This window comes from Mucor mucedo, assembly GCF_025094135.1.
Source record: "Mucor mucedo strain NRRL 3635 chromosome Unknown EV154scaffold_2, whole genome shotgun sequence".
NCBI lineage: Eukaryota > Fungi > Mucoromycota > Mucoromycetes > Mucorales > Mucoraceae > Mucor > Mucor mucedo.
In genome coordinates, this window is record NW_026252286.1 from 12368 (window position 1) to 27429 (window position 15062).

At 38.1% G+C, this 15062-nt stretch overlaps 3 protein-coding genes across 3 annotated transcripts; 1 reads left to right on the plus strand and 2 right to left on the minus strand.

Annotated features, from left to right (window-relative positions):
* Nucleotides 1–2145: 2145 nt before the first annotated feature.
* EV154DRAFT_597791 (Sec23/Sec24 trunk domain-containing protein) lies at nt 2146–5883 on the plus strand. The gene is made up of 8 exons (XM_051607010.1): nt 2146–2337; nt 2394–2581; nt 2673–3842; nt 3911–4008; nt 4104–4209; nt 4283–5138; nt 5201–5523; nt 5587–5883. Exons 1-8 carry the CDS (start codon nt 2226–2228, stop codon nt 5827–5829), a joined length of 3096 nt encoding a protein of 1031 aa, XP_051463370.1. The 5' UTR covers nt 2146–2225; the 3' UTR covers nt 5830–5883.
* A 1313-nt stretch (nt 5884–7196) lies between these two features.
* On the minus strand, nt 7197–12839 carry EV154DRAFT_490002 (uncharacterized protein). Its single transcript, XM_051599371.1, has 7 exons — nt 12819–12839; nt 12498–12765; nt 11143–12443; nt 10937–11072; nt 9921–10875; nt 8059–9852; nt 7197–8001 (listed from the first exon to the last, which is right to left on the minus strand). The coding sequence occupies exons 2-7, from the start codon at nt 12668–12670 to the stop codon at nt 7381–7383; spliced, it is 4980 nt and encodes a 1659-aa protein (XP_051463371.1). The 5' UTR covers nt 12671–12765; nt 12819–12839; the 3' UTR covers nt 7197–7380.
* An 862-nt stretch (nt 12840–13701) lies between these two features.
* On the minus strand, nt 13702–14891 carry EV154DRAFT_490003 (endonuclease V). The gene is made up of 4 exons (XM_051599372.1): nt 14756–14891; nt 14535–14703; nt 14328–14478; nt 13702–14278 (listed from the first exon to the last, which is right to left on the minus strand). The coding sequence occupies exons 1-4, from the start codon at nt 14818–14820 to the stop codon at nt 13884–13886; spliced, it is 780 nt and encodes a 259-aa protein (XP_051463372.1). The 5' UTR covers nt 14821–14891; the 3' UTR covers nt 13702–13883.
* Between the last annotated feature and the right edge of the window lie 171 nt (nt 14892–15062).

Below are 15062 nucleotides of genomic sequence, written 5' to 3' on the forward strand. Positions count from 1 at the left end.
ATGCATAAAAATAGGCATATAGCTCTTTATTACATCAGACGATTTTTCATGGGCCATCTAACATGTACATATAAAAAAAAAAAAAAAAGCCTTTTATGTCTGCAACCAATCATGCCATGGCAACCCACAGATTAAACGCGCGCATGATTAAAAGTGCACATGTAATAGGATCAAAAAACATCCCAAGCCGATCCCCCAACAACGTGTAACCCCGCTCTGAGTATAATATTTGATCCGATCAGGCAAGACACCCAGCCATTCCCTCATTTTGATTTCCCGTTTACATGTGTTTTTAATTGCTCATTCATCCCATTATATCACAGCCACTGGCGGAAAAGGTCTTTTATATTTAGATCAGACCCATATTTTTAATTACACTGAGCTTGTTTTTATATATAAAAGAAGCTATTTTTCACTAGTCCCTTTTCATTTTTTTAAACAATTACCCAGGTTACTATTTGACAACGCAAAATTGAGTTGGCTCATATTGACAATCTATCATTTCAATGGATCAGAAACTATAATTTTTTTTAATAAAGGGCTGTTTTACACACGGTACAATCATTATAAAGTTATGCGAGTTCTGTAAAGTCTTTTGATACATCCGTACAGATTAATGAATGATAACCGCAATCTAAAAATACACTTTTTTTTTCAAAAAATCTCTTGCAATCAGGCAAAAAGTATATCATTTTGTCTAGAATCTTTTTTGAATTTGGGTTTGAAAATAATTAAAAATGTATACCCTTTTGCAAATAGGAAATGAGGCTTACCAATGATGCATTTCTTTATTTTATGCGAAAATGTCTTGGCATATATGTTAAATCTCTATATTATCTATTTAAAAACTTGTAAATTATAGAATAGCATTCATACGTTTCACAGAAAAAAGATCGTAAATTTAATTTGAATTGCCCAAATATAGTCTTTTTCATTACTTGTTGCTTCTCTCCCATAGGCTTGAGCCCTTTTTTCTTGAAAACATAATAATTGGTCTTTCCATTGATTATCTCAAAAAGACAATTATTCCCTTTTAGTGCTTGATAGATGTTTACTTTGTGCTGAAGTTGCATGTATTATGGCACATGCATCCACACACTGTGCATCTCTTTCAAATTGATTATTCCTGTCTGTGCCCTTAAAAAGGTTGACTTATGGACGGAGATTGATGGCTTTCGGTTTATATTTGGTTTTAATTATAAACTACTAGGTATCCGCTCAACCCGAAAAATCGTGTCATACTTTGTCTTCTTGATTGTCATATTGATTGTTTAGTCTTCTAGTTGGCATCTACTGTCTTTGAGCTTGCTTTATATATTTATATTACTCCATTTATTCTCTGTGAACTCAGGGTCGTTATTTGGCAATAAGAAAAAAGAAAGGTGTATTGTGGTCAGCTAAATAAAAAGGCAAACCCAAAATTTAAAAAACACTCTCTATATGCTAAGTTTGTTTATTTATCAGATGTGTTAAAACCCAATTGTTTGTATGTATTTTTTATGAGTAACAATCAAAATATTTCTCTTTTTAAAGTTGTAATAAACAAAGAAAATCTCATTTTTAAAGCTTGTTTTATTTAAACAACTGGGTCTTGTGATGGATGAAAATCTCAACCATATTAATTGTATCTTTTTTTTTAATTTATGTAGATTTAAGGTGTCTTGGTAACTGAATTTTTTTAAATTCATAAATGCTTCCGTTGCAGCACGCAGTGGGAGTGCATGAGCTCATGTTTTTTTTTGATGGAAAGGAAAATCGTGTCTATAGAATCCATTGCTTCTAAACAGTAACTATTTAGTGCACACAACCTCTATAAATTCGATGTTCTGTGTGCTCAAAAAGCTATTAAAGAACGCACGTGCCCTGACGAGATTTTACTTTTATTGCAACCAGTAAATCAATGTGCTTTAAAAAAGAGTTCAGGTGCTGTAAAACTGTTGCTATACGTTATAGAGTTCTTTATCATGTAAAGTGATTCACTCATGGTTTGATTGTAGTACATACGCTTGTAATAAAACAAACAAAAACCAAAAAAACTGGGAAAGACAAAGAATTCGATGTTGAATTATAACGCAGTCCGGCGCGTCCCCGGCCTCTCTGCATTTTCATTTTTTTTTTTTAAAAAGCGCCATTTAACAAAAAAGAAAGACGCATTGCCACGTATATTCTCGAGAGCACCCAAAAAAGAAAAATAACTCTTTATTCTTTTTTTCTTCTTCTAAACAATGAATCAGGAACAACAAAGACCCATGATGAGTGGTGCTCGGCCTCCCTTGGCAGGTATGAGACCTCCTTTGGTTCAACCCCAAGGTGGTGCTGGTATTCGACCCATGAGTGGTAAGTGCTTCTTTGTTTTTTGTTGCATCAGATGAAAGCTTACCTGATATCAATAGGACCCATTCGACCTTTAATGCAACGACCCATGATGGGACAACCAGGTGTTCGTCCACCTATTCGACCCGCCATGTCTACACCTGCTCGACCCGTCATGTCGCCACCCATGGCTAGACCTGCCGCCGTTTCTCCTGCACAAGCCAATTTGGTCGCACCATTACAAAATATGCATATTCAAGCTTCTCAGGTATAACACATTAAAGAACCCTTCCTCCCCCTTTTATTTTCAAACTCATTGACAACACTGTCTAACCTGTAAACATTTTTTTTCTGTGAAGCAACCACCACCTGTAGCTACTAAACCAAGACGTGTTTATGCTGCAAACCCTGAGGTTGCTCCTGTAGGACAAGCTCCTTGGCCTAATAGTCTTCAACAACCTGGTCAACAACCCTATGCCGGACAGCCTCAACAACAACAACAACAACAACAACAACAACAGCAACAGCAACAGCAACCGATGCAGCCTTATCCTGGTCAACCTCAGCAGTTCCAATCACAGACACAGTTCCAACCTGCTCAAGCGCCCTTCCAAGCACCCGCAGGACAGTCATTCCAGACACCACCTGTTCAACAACAACAACAGCAGCAATCATTTCAACCTACTTCTCAGTACAGTTCGAACTCGAGTACACCGCGTCATCATCATGCGGGTATAGGTTATACCAACGCACCTTATTCCAATACGAGTCAACAATTACCACCTGAGCTTCGACCTCCTGTGCAACCCCGACCTAGAATTGATCCGGATCAAATGCCAGCACCAGTGCAAGTACGAGAGAACGATCAAGAATTATTCGCGGACAAGTTTTTTGGAACGATGGAGAGAGAACATGTTCCTTTAGCCACGACGGATTATATTGGATTAGACCAAGGTAATTGTAATCCCCGATTTATGCGATCTACCGTGGATCGTATGCCCTTCAATAAGGAATTGGCGGACAGATCCAAATTGACCTTGGGATTGATTGTGCAACCTTTGGCCAGAACACGAGCTGATGAAGTGGGTATTCAAGTGGTGAATCATGGTGAAGAAGGGCCGATTCGTTGTACAAGATGTCGAGCCTATATCAACCCTTGGTGTATTTTCACGCATGGCGGATCCAAATTTGAATGTAATGTATGTGCTCATTCTAACGACGTACCTGAATGGTATTTCTCAAATATCGATATGTCCGGTCGACGTGTGGATGTCAATGAACGACCTGAATTACGTTACGGATCAGTGGAATTTGAAGTACCCAAGGATTATTATTCCGCACGCACACCTGCTCCCTTGAGCTATGTGTTTGCTTTGGATGTATCGATCCAGGCTGTCCAAAGTGGTATGTTACAAGCCGTGTGTGAGGCTTTAAAATCTGCTTTGTATGATGCCAATGGTGACTCCAAGTTTGGAAATCGTATTGGTATCATCACTTTTGATAAGGGTGTTCACTTTTATAATTTAACCGTAAGTGACCCTCCTCTAAATGAAACTTTCTCATTTATAACATGACTTCTTTTTTTTTTCCTGTATAGCCTACTTTGTCAAGTGCACAAATGCTTGTTGTGTCTGATATTGATGATATGTTTGTACCTCTTCAAGATGGTTTCTTGGCGGATCCCAATGAATCAAAGTAAGTTGTTTTATAATTTTTATTTTTCGCATGAACTTCCAAACATTCGTTTTTTTTTAAAATGTATATCAATTTTCTGTCTTTTTGTTTTGTAGAAACATTATAATTGAGCTTTTAGAAACATTGCCTCAAATGTTTAGAGAAACAGCGAGAGCTGAATCTGTATATACATCTGCTGTTCGAGGTGGATTGCAGGCCTTAGTAAGTAACATTTTTAAAAGGTGATGCATATGACGGATGGACTGATCCTATATCTTTTTTTTTTTCTGTGTAGAAGGGAACAGGAGGACACGTCTTTGTTTTCCAAACCTGTCTTCCCAATTACGGACCCGACATGTTGAAATCGCGCGATGATAAATCCTTGTACGGTACCGATAAAGAGAAAAATTTGTTGGCGGCTCAGAATGATAAATACAAGGAATTGGGAGAGACCTGTGTGAAACATGGTGTATGTGTGAATACATGGGCTTTCCCATCGCAATACATGGATATTGCCACTGTCAATGTGGTGTCTCATTTGACCGGTGGTGATTTGCGTTATTTCCCCGGATTTAAGTTAGGGGACAAGTATCGTATTCTGTATCAGTTAAATCATGATTTACACCGAGAGACTGGATTTGATGGTATTTTCCGTATTCGATGTTCGGACGGGTTACAAGTTTTAGACCACTATGGTAATTGTCATATGAGTACCTACACTGATGTAGATACAGCTGGTATGGATGAAGACAAGGCCCTTGCAGCCGTGTTGAAGCATGATGGAAAATTAGATCCTAATCGTGGCGTGTCTTTCCAATGTGCCTTATTATATACCAACAGGGAAGGTCAACGTCGTGTGCGTGTGCATAATCTTCAATTATCGGTTACCACCCAGATTGCTGATGTGTTCCGATGTGGCGATGTGGATACGACCATTAGTATCATGTTAAGGAAAGCAATTTTTGATTTACATCACAAGAACCGAAAGGATCTCCATAAGACATTGACAGATGCATGCGTGGATGTCTTGACAGCTTATCGTGTGAACTGTGCTTCTTCTACTTCACCTGGTCAATTGATTTTGCCAGAGGCGTTCAAATTGTTACCAGTGTATGTGCATGGTGCTATTCGATCTACTATTTTACGAGGAGGTAAAAAAGACATGAAAAGGCAGAAAGACGTATAGGATTCTTAAATTTTTTTATATATATAGTGGGAGCTGATATGAATATTGATACAAGGGCAGCAGGCATGAGTTTGTTTAATACGCTTGGTGTTGCTGAATTGGTTTGGTCGTTATATCCTCGTATGTTTGGTTTACATGATTTAAGTGAAGAGGCAGGTGAACCTGATTTGAAGGGCCAAGTGAAATTACCACCCATGATTCGTACTTCGTATGATCGTTTGGACACCAAAGGAGCTTATCTTGTAGACACAGGTTCTGATTTATTCTTTTGGTTGGGAGCCAAAATTTCTCCCGCTTTCCTCAAGGATGTATTTTCTGTTGATACATTGGATGCTGTGGATCCCAACATGGTATGCAAGAAGAAGAAGAAGAGGAGGGAAACAGTTATTTAACCTTTTCATTATTTTTATTAGATTACATTGCCTACACTAGATACCAAGATTTCTCAAAAAATTCATCATATGATGAGACAATTACAGTCTCAAAGATCTCGATATCTTGCACTTCATATTGTGCGTCAAGAAAAGGATGCAATTGAATTCTTATTCTCTACCTTCATGTCAGAAGATCGCAACGCAGAGGTCCAAACCTATGTCGATTACATGTGCGTTTTACATCGTAAAATTCAAGAGGAAATGAAGAAATCTTCGAGTTAATAATATAAAATACAAATAAAAACATAATTCATATATAAATTTATTTATTATTATTATTGTTATCACGGCTGTTGATGATTCACAGGATGAAAGGTGACGGGTTTGTTCTTGTATTTGCTAAACGCTTGTCGACTGGATTCTGTCGTTTCGTCCCGTTTGGACATGGTGACAATATCGGGTGATTCCAAGATGGAATTAAACCCGAAATAAGTTCCTTGTGATATGGTTGTATATCCCGGTGGTCCTTGACCCCAACCTTCATCCTGCTGCGGATCGCTCGAGGATGGGTCCCACGGTTGATCGTGATGAGTGTCCCATGGATCTGTATTCCCTTTATTCCACGTTGCAGCGTCTTGTTGTTGATTCCAACGGGCTTCAGGCTGTTGTTTCTGTCGCGGTGACTGCTGCTGCTGCTGTAAAAAAGCTTGTTGCTGCGAAACATGGTATTGCTGTGAGGGTTGTTGGTGTGGACGTGAAGGGACTGTGAAAATGGAATGGGTAGATTCTAAATGTGTCTTATCAAGTTGTTGTGAAAGTTTTTCGTCGTTAGAAGAAATGGAAAAAGCATTCATGTATTTAGTCAAGTCAAAATCATCGGTTGATTGACTCATTGCGTAAGTGTGTGTGTGTGTGTGTGGGGGGGGGGGGTATATGTATGAAAAAGACAAAAAAAAAAAAAAAATTATGTGAATCGGTCAAGAATTGATTTGTTTTGGGTGGGTGTAGCCAATCAAAAAGGTATTTGTTTCAGAAAAAGTGTACTCCCGATGGTATAAGATGCTATTTTGACTGTTGGCAGAAGAAATAAGAGAAGGGAAAAAAGATACAACTAGGCAATCCTGATATACGAGGGGGAAATTGCTTTAGTTAATCATGCATGTCCAAGGTTAATTTAAACGTTAAAACCGAGCTACTCACTTGTATCAAATAAATAACAGTTGGTCATACCACGCTACGCTTTGTACTGACGCAAAAAAAAAAGCGACTTCATCTAATTATAGCCACATAGTAGGGTGCCAATTCAGTTTGCATCGTTTTTCATATATCTAACGACTCATTGATGTTTCTGCTTAATTGTATCAGAATAATTCCTTTCAGCATGGTATCCTGTCACTGATACATTGATTTTTTTTTTTGCTAGTATCTATCTTGTCCAAAAAATGAAAAGAATAAAAATTTAGGAGGATTACTATTAATACCGAAACTTATGCGGGTTTCCACTTCCGCATATATTCCATGTAAATTAAGATATTCTCAAATGTTTCTAGATATCTTGATAAAGACAAGCTGTCTGTTAGTACATTGATGAAGGGGAGCGAGAGAGGCGTTATCGTAGTTAGTCGTACAATTTATGGGTCATTCATAATTTTTTTTTGAAATTAAAAAGTGTTCAGTTTATTTTATAAATAAAATATGATTAGTTATGATTTGGGATATAATACATAGTAAAAGAGAAAGAAATAAAGATATTTGTATATATAATAATAATAATAATAATAATAATAATAGTAGTGGTAATATTTTTTGAATATGAAAGTTATGTTGACCCATTTACTCCAGCATGGCACTCAACTCGCGTATCTTGGCAGCGTCTAATACCTCCAAGTTTCGACATTTGTCCAGCAAAATTCCATCAGCGTCAAATGAATAACGGGTTGATAAATTTTGAAACGTCAAAACTCTTTTAATCACGGTAGCAATGACACGGTGCTTTCTAAAGTTGACCAGTGGCTGATCAAGACAAGCGGGCATATTTCTGGTATTGTTGGCACTGTAAATCTTTTGGCTTTCCAAGTTTGCTTTTAAAAAGCGAGGCTTTTCAGAATTAAATACAAGGTCAGACAAATAAATACCCAAGAATGGGATGCATCCGCCAAAAGGAATCTTGATTCTTGTAGTCTTCTTGAACTTTTGTCTGTTGGCGGTAGTACCAGGCATCTCTACCTGTACCTCAGCAGGTGAATTGCCGTATTCTTCGGCTACTTCCGTCATACTATCACGGATATTCTTCCAATTCTTCATGGGAGATGTAAACTCAGTAAGCTTGCTGAGTAGCTTTTGACATTTGGCACTGACTTTTGACCAGGTTCTTTCCAAACGAGCAACTGCTGGAGATTGGAGACCCAAAAGGATCTGTACGAGTGTAGCATAATTGGAATACATTTTGCATTTCTAAAATTTTAACGGTATTAGACACTGAATAATACACATGAGTTATAATTATTTTACCTTTGCTAATCGAATAAACTTCTCAATCAGTCTGACTCGTTCATTTATATTTCTTGTTCTGACAATTTCCGAAGATACCCATTGACATACTGTATTAAATCGCTGGATGACTTGCTCAATGCCTTGTTCCTCTGTTCGTCTCATTTCTGATTGGCGGGTATAATTGATCTTTTCATCGTCAATATCGTCTTCGAAGGTGCTCTGGTTGGCATAGTTAGGATTGATCTTTCCACTTGCATCCATTTTTGTCCATTTACAATGAATAAGCTCTTCCCAGCCTACTTTAACCAAAACGTCACGTTCAATGAAGCAGAGTTGACTTGCAATCATACTTGTTCTGTAAGACATGATGAAACAGCGACCACTTGGTTTAGGTGATACATTGTGGATGGGTCTTGGTATCGATGCAGTAGCTTCGTTATTATTTTGAAGATTTGTGTCAGGAATGTGTTGATGTGTTGGTAATACGGGTGGTATACCAAGTTCAATCAATTTCGATCGAGGTACTTGAGATGTAGCATCAGAGATAAACGACATTCTTGCGCGACTAGAGCTAGCCTGAGCTTCTGTTTGAATTGATCTCTCTGAAGGAGCAAAACTGGCTGTACTATTATCATCATCTGAAGATTCATGTACGGACTCGGTGTCTTCAGGTAAAGTATTGGACCCAATCACTGATCGTGCCTGTAAATGACCAAGATAAACAGGTCCACTCTTTAAATCTTTTCCGTTTTTCTGTTCTTGAGCTATAGCGCCAAGATGATTCACAAAGTCTTGTTGAGACATGTCAACACTTGCACCACGTCTACGTCTTAATTCGAAACTACGTCTACGTTCATCGTCAGGCATAAGCATTACGCTGAGTCGTCTACAGGTTGTCGTATTTTCTTTATTTCCTGAACACTTTGCACAGTCGCATGCGAGCTCTTCTGTTTCGCTATCGTCCACACTGTTCAATCTAAGACGTTGTGCAATAAGGCTAACTAAATGGCCACCTCCTTGTTTCTCTTCTTGTTTGGTTTCAACTTCAGCAGGTAATGGTAATTCGGGTTTCTGTTCAGTTGCTGTCGGTGTTTTGGGGATGTCACTTTCCTTGCTAGGCTTTTCTTCTTGGTTGGGTCTGAATACCTTGGAAATGGCTCTTGAAAGTCTACGCTTTGGTACTTTATTGGCTTGCGTATCTTCTTTTACCTCCTCTTGTGCCTTGGTACTCACTTTTGTAGATTCATAAGGAATGGAAGCAAACGCTTCCAAAGCACCCGACGTGTCAATCAATAAATCATCGGGATGCATGGATTTTTTCTTTGGTAGCAAGCTCTTTTTCTTAACAGCTTTACTACGACTTTTATAACTGCCACCGAGCATATCTGATGTTAATGGAGGAAGTTCAGGAACATCAGGGATATCATGATCAGAAACAGTACCAGTCAAATAAGGAGATGTAGTTGCAGATGAAGGAGCTGATGACCACGAGGGATCTTGGAAACTTCTCTCACTTTTTCTTCTTTCTATGCTCTTTTTAGATAGTTTTCGCGAAAGCCCTATAGGAGATTTATGTTGAGTTTCATCCCCGCTTAACTCCTTTAAAAGTTCATCTGGTAAGGTTTTCCCGTGATCCATATCTAACGGGTGTTTGTTTTGATAGTCGTCTGTTTTACACCATCTCTCGGATGGAATCCTACGTATTCCTTTCTGAGCGTTACTGTCCTTTTTGGCAGTTGCATGTGTTGGCGTTGTAGGTGTAGAGGGAGATGAATATTCACTGGTCAAATCGGCCTTATCTGTTTGGATAAACTCTGGCGGGATTTTGGTCGGATGGGTGAAGCAGCTGGCGCCAACTGAGTGGGTGAATTATTCAATACATTCCCTATCATCAGGTGATTATATGATGTATCCAGTTGCGTCAAACTACTACTTTGAGACATTCCGGGATTTTCGGATATGGGTTTATTGATGCTGAGGGATTTGAAGTACTCCAATGTTTCTTGTTGCTCTTGCATCCAATGACGTTCATGTTCATCGTATTCTACACAAGATTCTTGCTGAATATGAGAGTGATCATCATCATCATCTTCTGATTCCTCAGGAACAGTTTCGCCAGCACTTAATTCACTTTCAAGAGAATCATCAGAAGCAACACTTATAACAGAACTAGCCTCATTCACACCAGCACCAATATTGGTACCACCCTCGCCGTTAAAATCCGAAGCTTCGTGTACACTTTTATCATAGCGATGATGGATTGATGAACGAATTGTTTGATTATCTTCAAGGCCTGTTACGACTGTATTATCTATATCGTGTGATGTCTGTGCAGGAACTGAATGTTGTGATGGGTATCGTCGTAGTTGCACAAACGAAGATTTGTTGTTGTCTAAGCCTGAATCAATAAAGCTGCCCTTCATATTCAAACTACCCACTACTACTACAGGGGCATAGCGAGCGTCCTGCACAGCCATGTTTCCATTATGATGACTACTCATATCCACTCCAAGAGCTGTCTTTCTTCTGATTGCATTTTGAGATAATTTGGCACGAACAATTTCACCCATTTGTTCTTGTTCTGCAGTAGGCGGAGGCGGAGCAATTACTTTGACGCGAGAAGCACCGGAAGATCTGTTGTAGTATAGTTTTTTGAGCCGGCGTACGACACGCTTTAGTATTTTCACAATACGTTGGTCGCGTGGAGACTCCTTGACTAACGGATGGCGTGGGAGTTTATTGAGGAAATCGGTTAATATTCTTCTAAGAGGTCTGTTGCCGATGAAATCATGAACGAAATAATTGTTTAACCAGTGACGGAGCACGACAAACGTTCTAAGAAAACAATTGGTCAATATGATGTCCGTTTTGTGCTTTTTTTGTTTATGTGGCCTACCTTATTCTGACAATTCTTCGAGGCTCTTCATCATTTTTCAATGCCCAATAAAATCTTGATATTAATAATTGACACAAATCCTCAGGGTATAAAAAATCTCTATATGTCAAGAAGAAATCCGTCATAAAAGTATAATCTTTGTAAGAAGAAAAAAAAAAAAAAGAGATTAGTTGTATGGTTTCACAACACTTGAACACGTTTTTTACCTAGTGTATTGGTTAATTTTTCTACTAATTTATGAATAGTGGCAGCTTCGATGACTTTTGGTATATCGGGGAAAGCATTGGTATTAATTTCGCTGCTGATTGAATCGCGCTTGGCCTTTGTTTTTATTCCGAAAGCCTTTCTTAACAATAAGGAGCCATGTTTTGTGATTGCAGGTTTCTCATTATTGAGTGCATGCTTATTACCTAATTTAAGGCTTTCAGACCAAAGTTGTGCAGATAATCGTACTGAAGCGAAACTTGATCTTGTACTGCTATTGTTTTTCACAGAATGTATGGATTTGCTTCGGGCCAAAGTTGAAGTAGCATTTGAAGAGAAGCCCTTTAATTCTGGCCTCTTGTTCTGTTGGTTGTTATACAAAGTGGCATAAGAAGAAGGGCTTTCAGGGGTTGTTGTTGTTGCCATGGAAGAAGAAAGTACGATTGGATCGGGACCCCATATAATAAATCTTTCGTCGTCGTCAGATATTATTAAATCGAATGTCTCTGGTGATCCTATGGTTACAACTAATCTTGTAGTAGGGTGAATAGATTCTTCATCCTGATTGGATGAAATATGCTTAGCTGATTGTGATGAGAGTATAAAAGAGCTATTGATGGATGAAAGGGATTCTGATCTAATGATTGGTGTTGAAGAGTGTATCAGTATAGAAGAAGGATTTGCAGGAAACATAACGTCAAAACCATTCTCATCTTGATAAAGAATGTCTTGAAACTTGCTGACGGTTGGTATATGAGGTAATGAGAAACTTTTGGTGGCAGTTGGTGTAGGTGATGTAGCATTTCCTGCTGGAAAAGAAGGTTTGAGTAATTCACTAGATCCTACAGGATCAAGAACGGAGTCAACGTAGGACGAAATTACAAACTTGGACTGATATTCGTGGTCTTGTAACATGATTGTATCCCCTTCGTTGTTATGGGTTGCAGTTGATAGAGGTCTGCTCATCACAGATGTCCCATTCACTGATATATGACCGTATTTTTCCGTATTATTCGTCATGGTTGACCCATTTGTAGGTCTCGTATTATTAGCCTGCTTCTTTGGCAGTAACCCTTCGTGCTGATATTGCTGTCTTTCCCAAAATATTTTGGAGTCTATATATTCTGGTACACCAAAAACGGTAGCCAGAGCAGCACACTCTCTTCCTCCTTCTCCACTGTTATTCATCATGAGTTCAATGGGAATGAGCGAATTGTTTCTTTTTCTCGGTGTCGGGTTGGGATTTTCGTCTTGCAAGGGCATAATTCTTGTTCTTTTACTGTTGGACGTTTCCAAATGTGAGCTAATATATTCACCTGTTAAATATACTACTTGTTTTTAGGTATGTCTTACTAACCTGTTAATACTCTCGTTGTCTGGAGTCGGACTATGAATCCTGTTCATGGTCTGAGACCATTGGGAAAGGGGTCGATCAATCATCAATAAAAAAAAATTTGCAAAAGAAAAAGGGAGAAAAGAAAATTGACGTCCCCAGCTTTTTGGCTTAAAAAAATTTCTCTGTACAATCATGCCTTATTAATTACATCACATGCGCGATTGACTTTGATGGCACGGTGTCACTTATTCTAAATAATAATAACAAATACGTATATAAATCAACTATAGTCTGTATCCACTTTTTTTTTTATCATTCCCTCTCGCTAACCACTGTTAGCAGAAATAATCGGATGTTACTAACCAAAGTTATTAAAGAAAATTAAACGTGTCTTTTGTGTTACACGGAATAGATTGTTATTAAAGGCATCATCGGGGTTTTCCATAAGGACACCACTTTAAATACTTCTTTCAGATAACAATGCGTTTTTATGTATTTATGCAGCAGCTAAACTTTTAGATGTGATGCTATCTAAAATAATTCTGCGAAATAAAATACTCTCCCGGGTTGATGTGTCAGCAGACAACAACAAATTAACTTCCCATTTGAGCAACGCGTGCTTTTTTTTTTAGGATATTGTGCTTCGTTGGCACATTTGCTCCAAAAGCGAATGTCGTTCCACTAAAGTATAAATTGCTTGGCCCGAAACTTGCTATTCCCGCTTAAATACAACTTTTCATTAAAAGGCGTAAATGGTGACTGGCCTGTTATACAAACGGAACGATGGATAACGTCGGTTCACGAATACAATAGCCGCATTCTAGAAAGTAAGACCGATGAACTTTATCCTTTTAACACGTCTTATAAAGCAACCTAGTGAGCTAGCTAATTTTTAATGAGATAGCAACTAAAGCTGTACTAGTATGCGTTATAAGTTACTACATTACATTGACAAGTAAAGTTTGTGGGCCATTGTGGCTATGGCACTGCAAGAACCTGTCTTGGCAATAGAAAGCACCGCAAAGCTTCTCCATTACTGATATATTATGGATCGATATTTCCAATAAGCATTGGTCGCACCCGATAGAATCCTGTTTTCAATTTAAATCAATCCCATTATTTGTCAGTAAAAATACAACTTTGATATTAGCTGGCTTTAAAAGTTTTAGAGTTCATGAAATAAAGATCTAGTGACAAAACTCAAAAGCTTTTTTTTAAGATGACATTTATTTGTTATTTCAGGAACATTCATGTGTAAATATTTTTTAATCAAATGAAATTATATATTCTAGCTTTCACTCAATAAAGCCGCTGATTTTATTTAAGCACGCGTATCAAAACCGCACGGAGCAAGAATCAGCAGGAATGTAAGCTTTATGATGCCGATAATAATTGTGTACCAGGCTTCTATTTTGATGGTTGTTCCCTGATATAGGCTCTACTCTCAAGATCTGCAGCACGGATTGGCTCAGGTATGCGATATTTAGGACACGTTGCCAGAACAACTTTAACAGATGTTTGCAATGACACTCTATGTCCTTGACTCACAAAGACAGGATTAGGTGCACTATCGGACGTTCGAAGTGCGGTGCCATATATAATCTTGGACTTATTACCTATCAGATCCATTGCGTCCCCTTTTTTTAAAAGCTCTTTCTTGTACTTTGTTTTGACTTGTAAGAGATCGTCAAGATCATCAGGAATCATCAAAAATGTTTTGGCTATGCCAATCGTTGGTGTATTACTTAATACACCTAGATGCGACGCTATACCAAATTGACGTGGATGCAATAATCCATTTCCTGGTAGGATTATAAGCTGCTGATAAGTGTAATAGAAATAAAAACTTACCATCAACAAGAATCATCTGTGGATAGAGCTCTGGGTGCTCAATTTTCAGCTCGTCAAGCAGTTTCAACAAGGGACCAACTTCTCGAAATGCCAAATATCCTGATATGTACGGAAGGTAAAGTTTGGTCTCGAGGAACTTTTTATAGACAACCTAAAAATAAAAGTTATGCAACAAATAAAAAACCATTAAAATAGCTTATTTATTACCTTGAGTTCTGGCATCGACATTACGATCAAACAAGCAACAGCATTTTCATTATCACCAAGCGGAAAACTGAGATCTACACCAGCAATATAGTTTAAGCCATCCAATGTTTTGGGATCGAAGTCTAACATGTCGTACATTTCGTGTTGCTGGCGTAATTTATTTTGTTCACTATGTGAATAACTTTAGAAGGGTCGAGATTGAAATAACTTGAAGACCTTACTCTTGCCATTTGTTCCTTTGCTCGTTAGAAGGATCTGCATCATAAGTCGAGCCCATGTCAAGCATTATTACCAACAGATATTTTAGTAAAAAAAAAGGGGAAAGACCTGAATTCAGGTATCTGATTTCAAGATACGCGCGGCCAATTTGTGTTATTAGGGCAAATTTTACATATTTTGAAATCTTATAAATTATCATGCTCTAGAAATACGTTCATACTTAAATAATCTCTGCGAATCTCGTAAGAAGTTTATTATCGAATATATAAAAAGCAACATACCTTACTACTCCATACTACGCATTTTTAT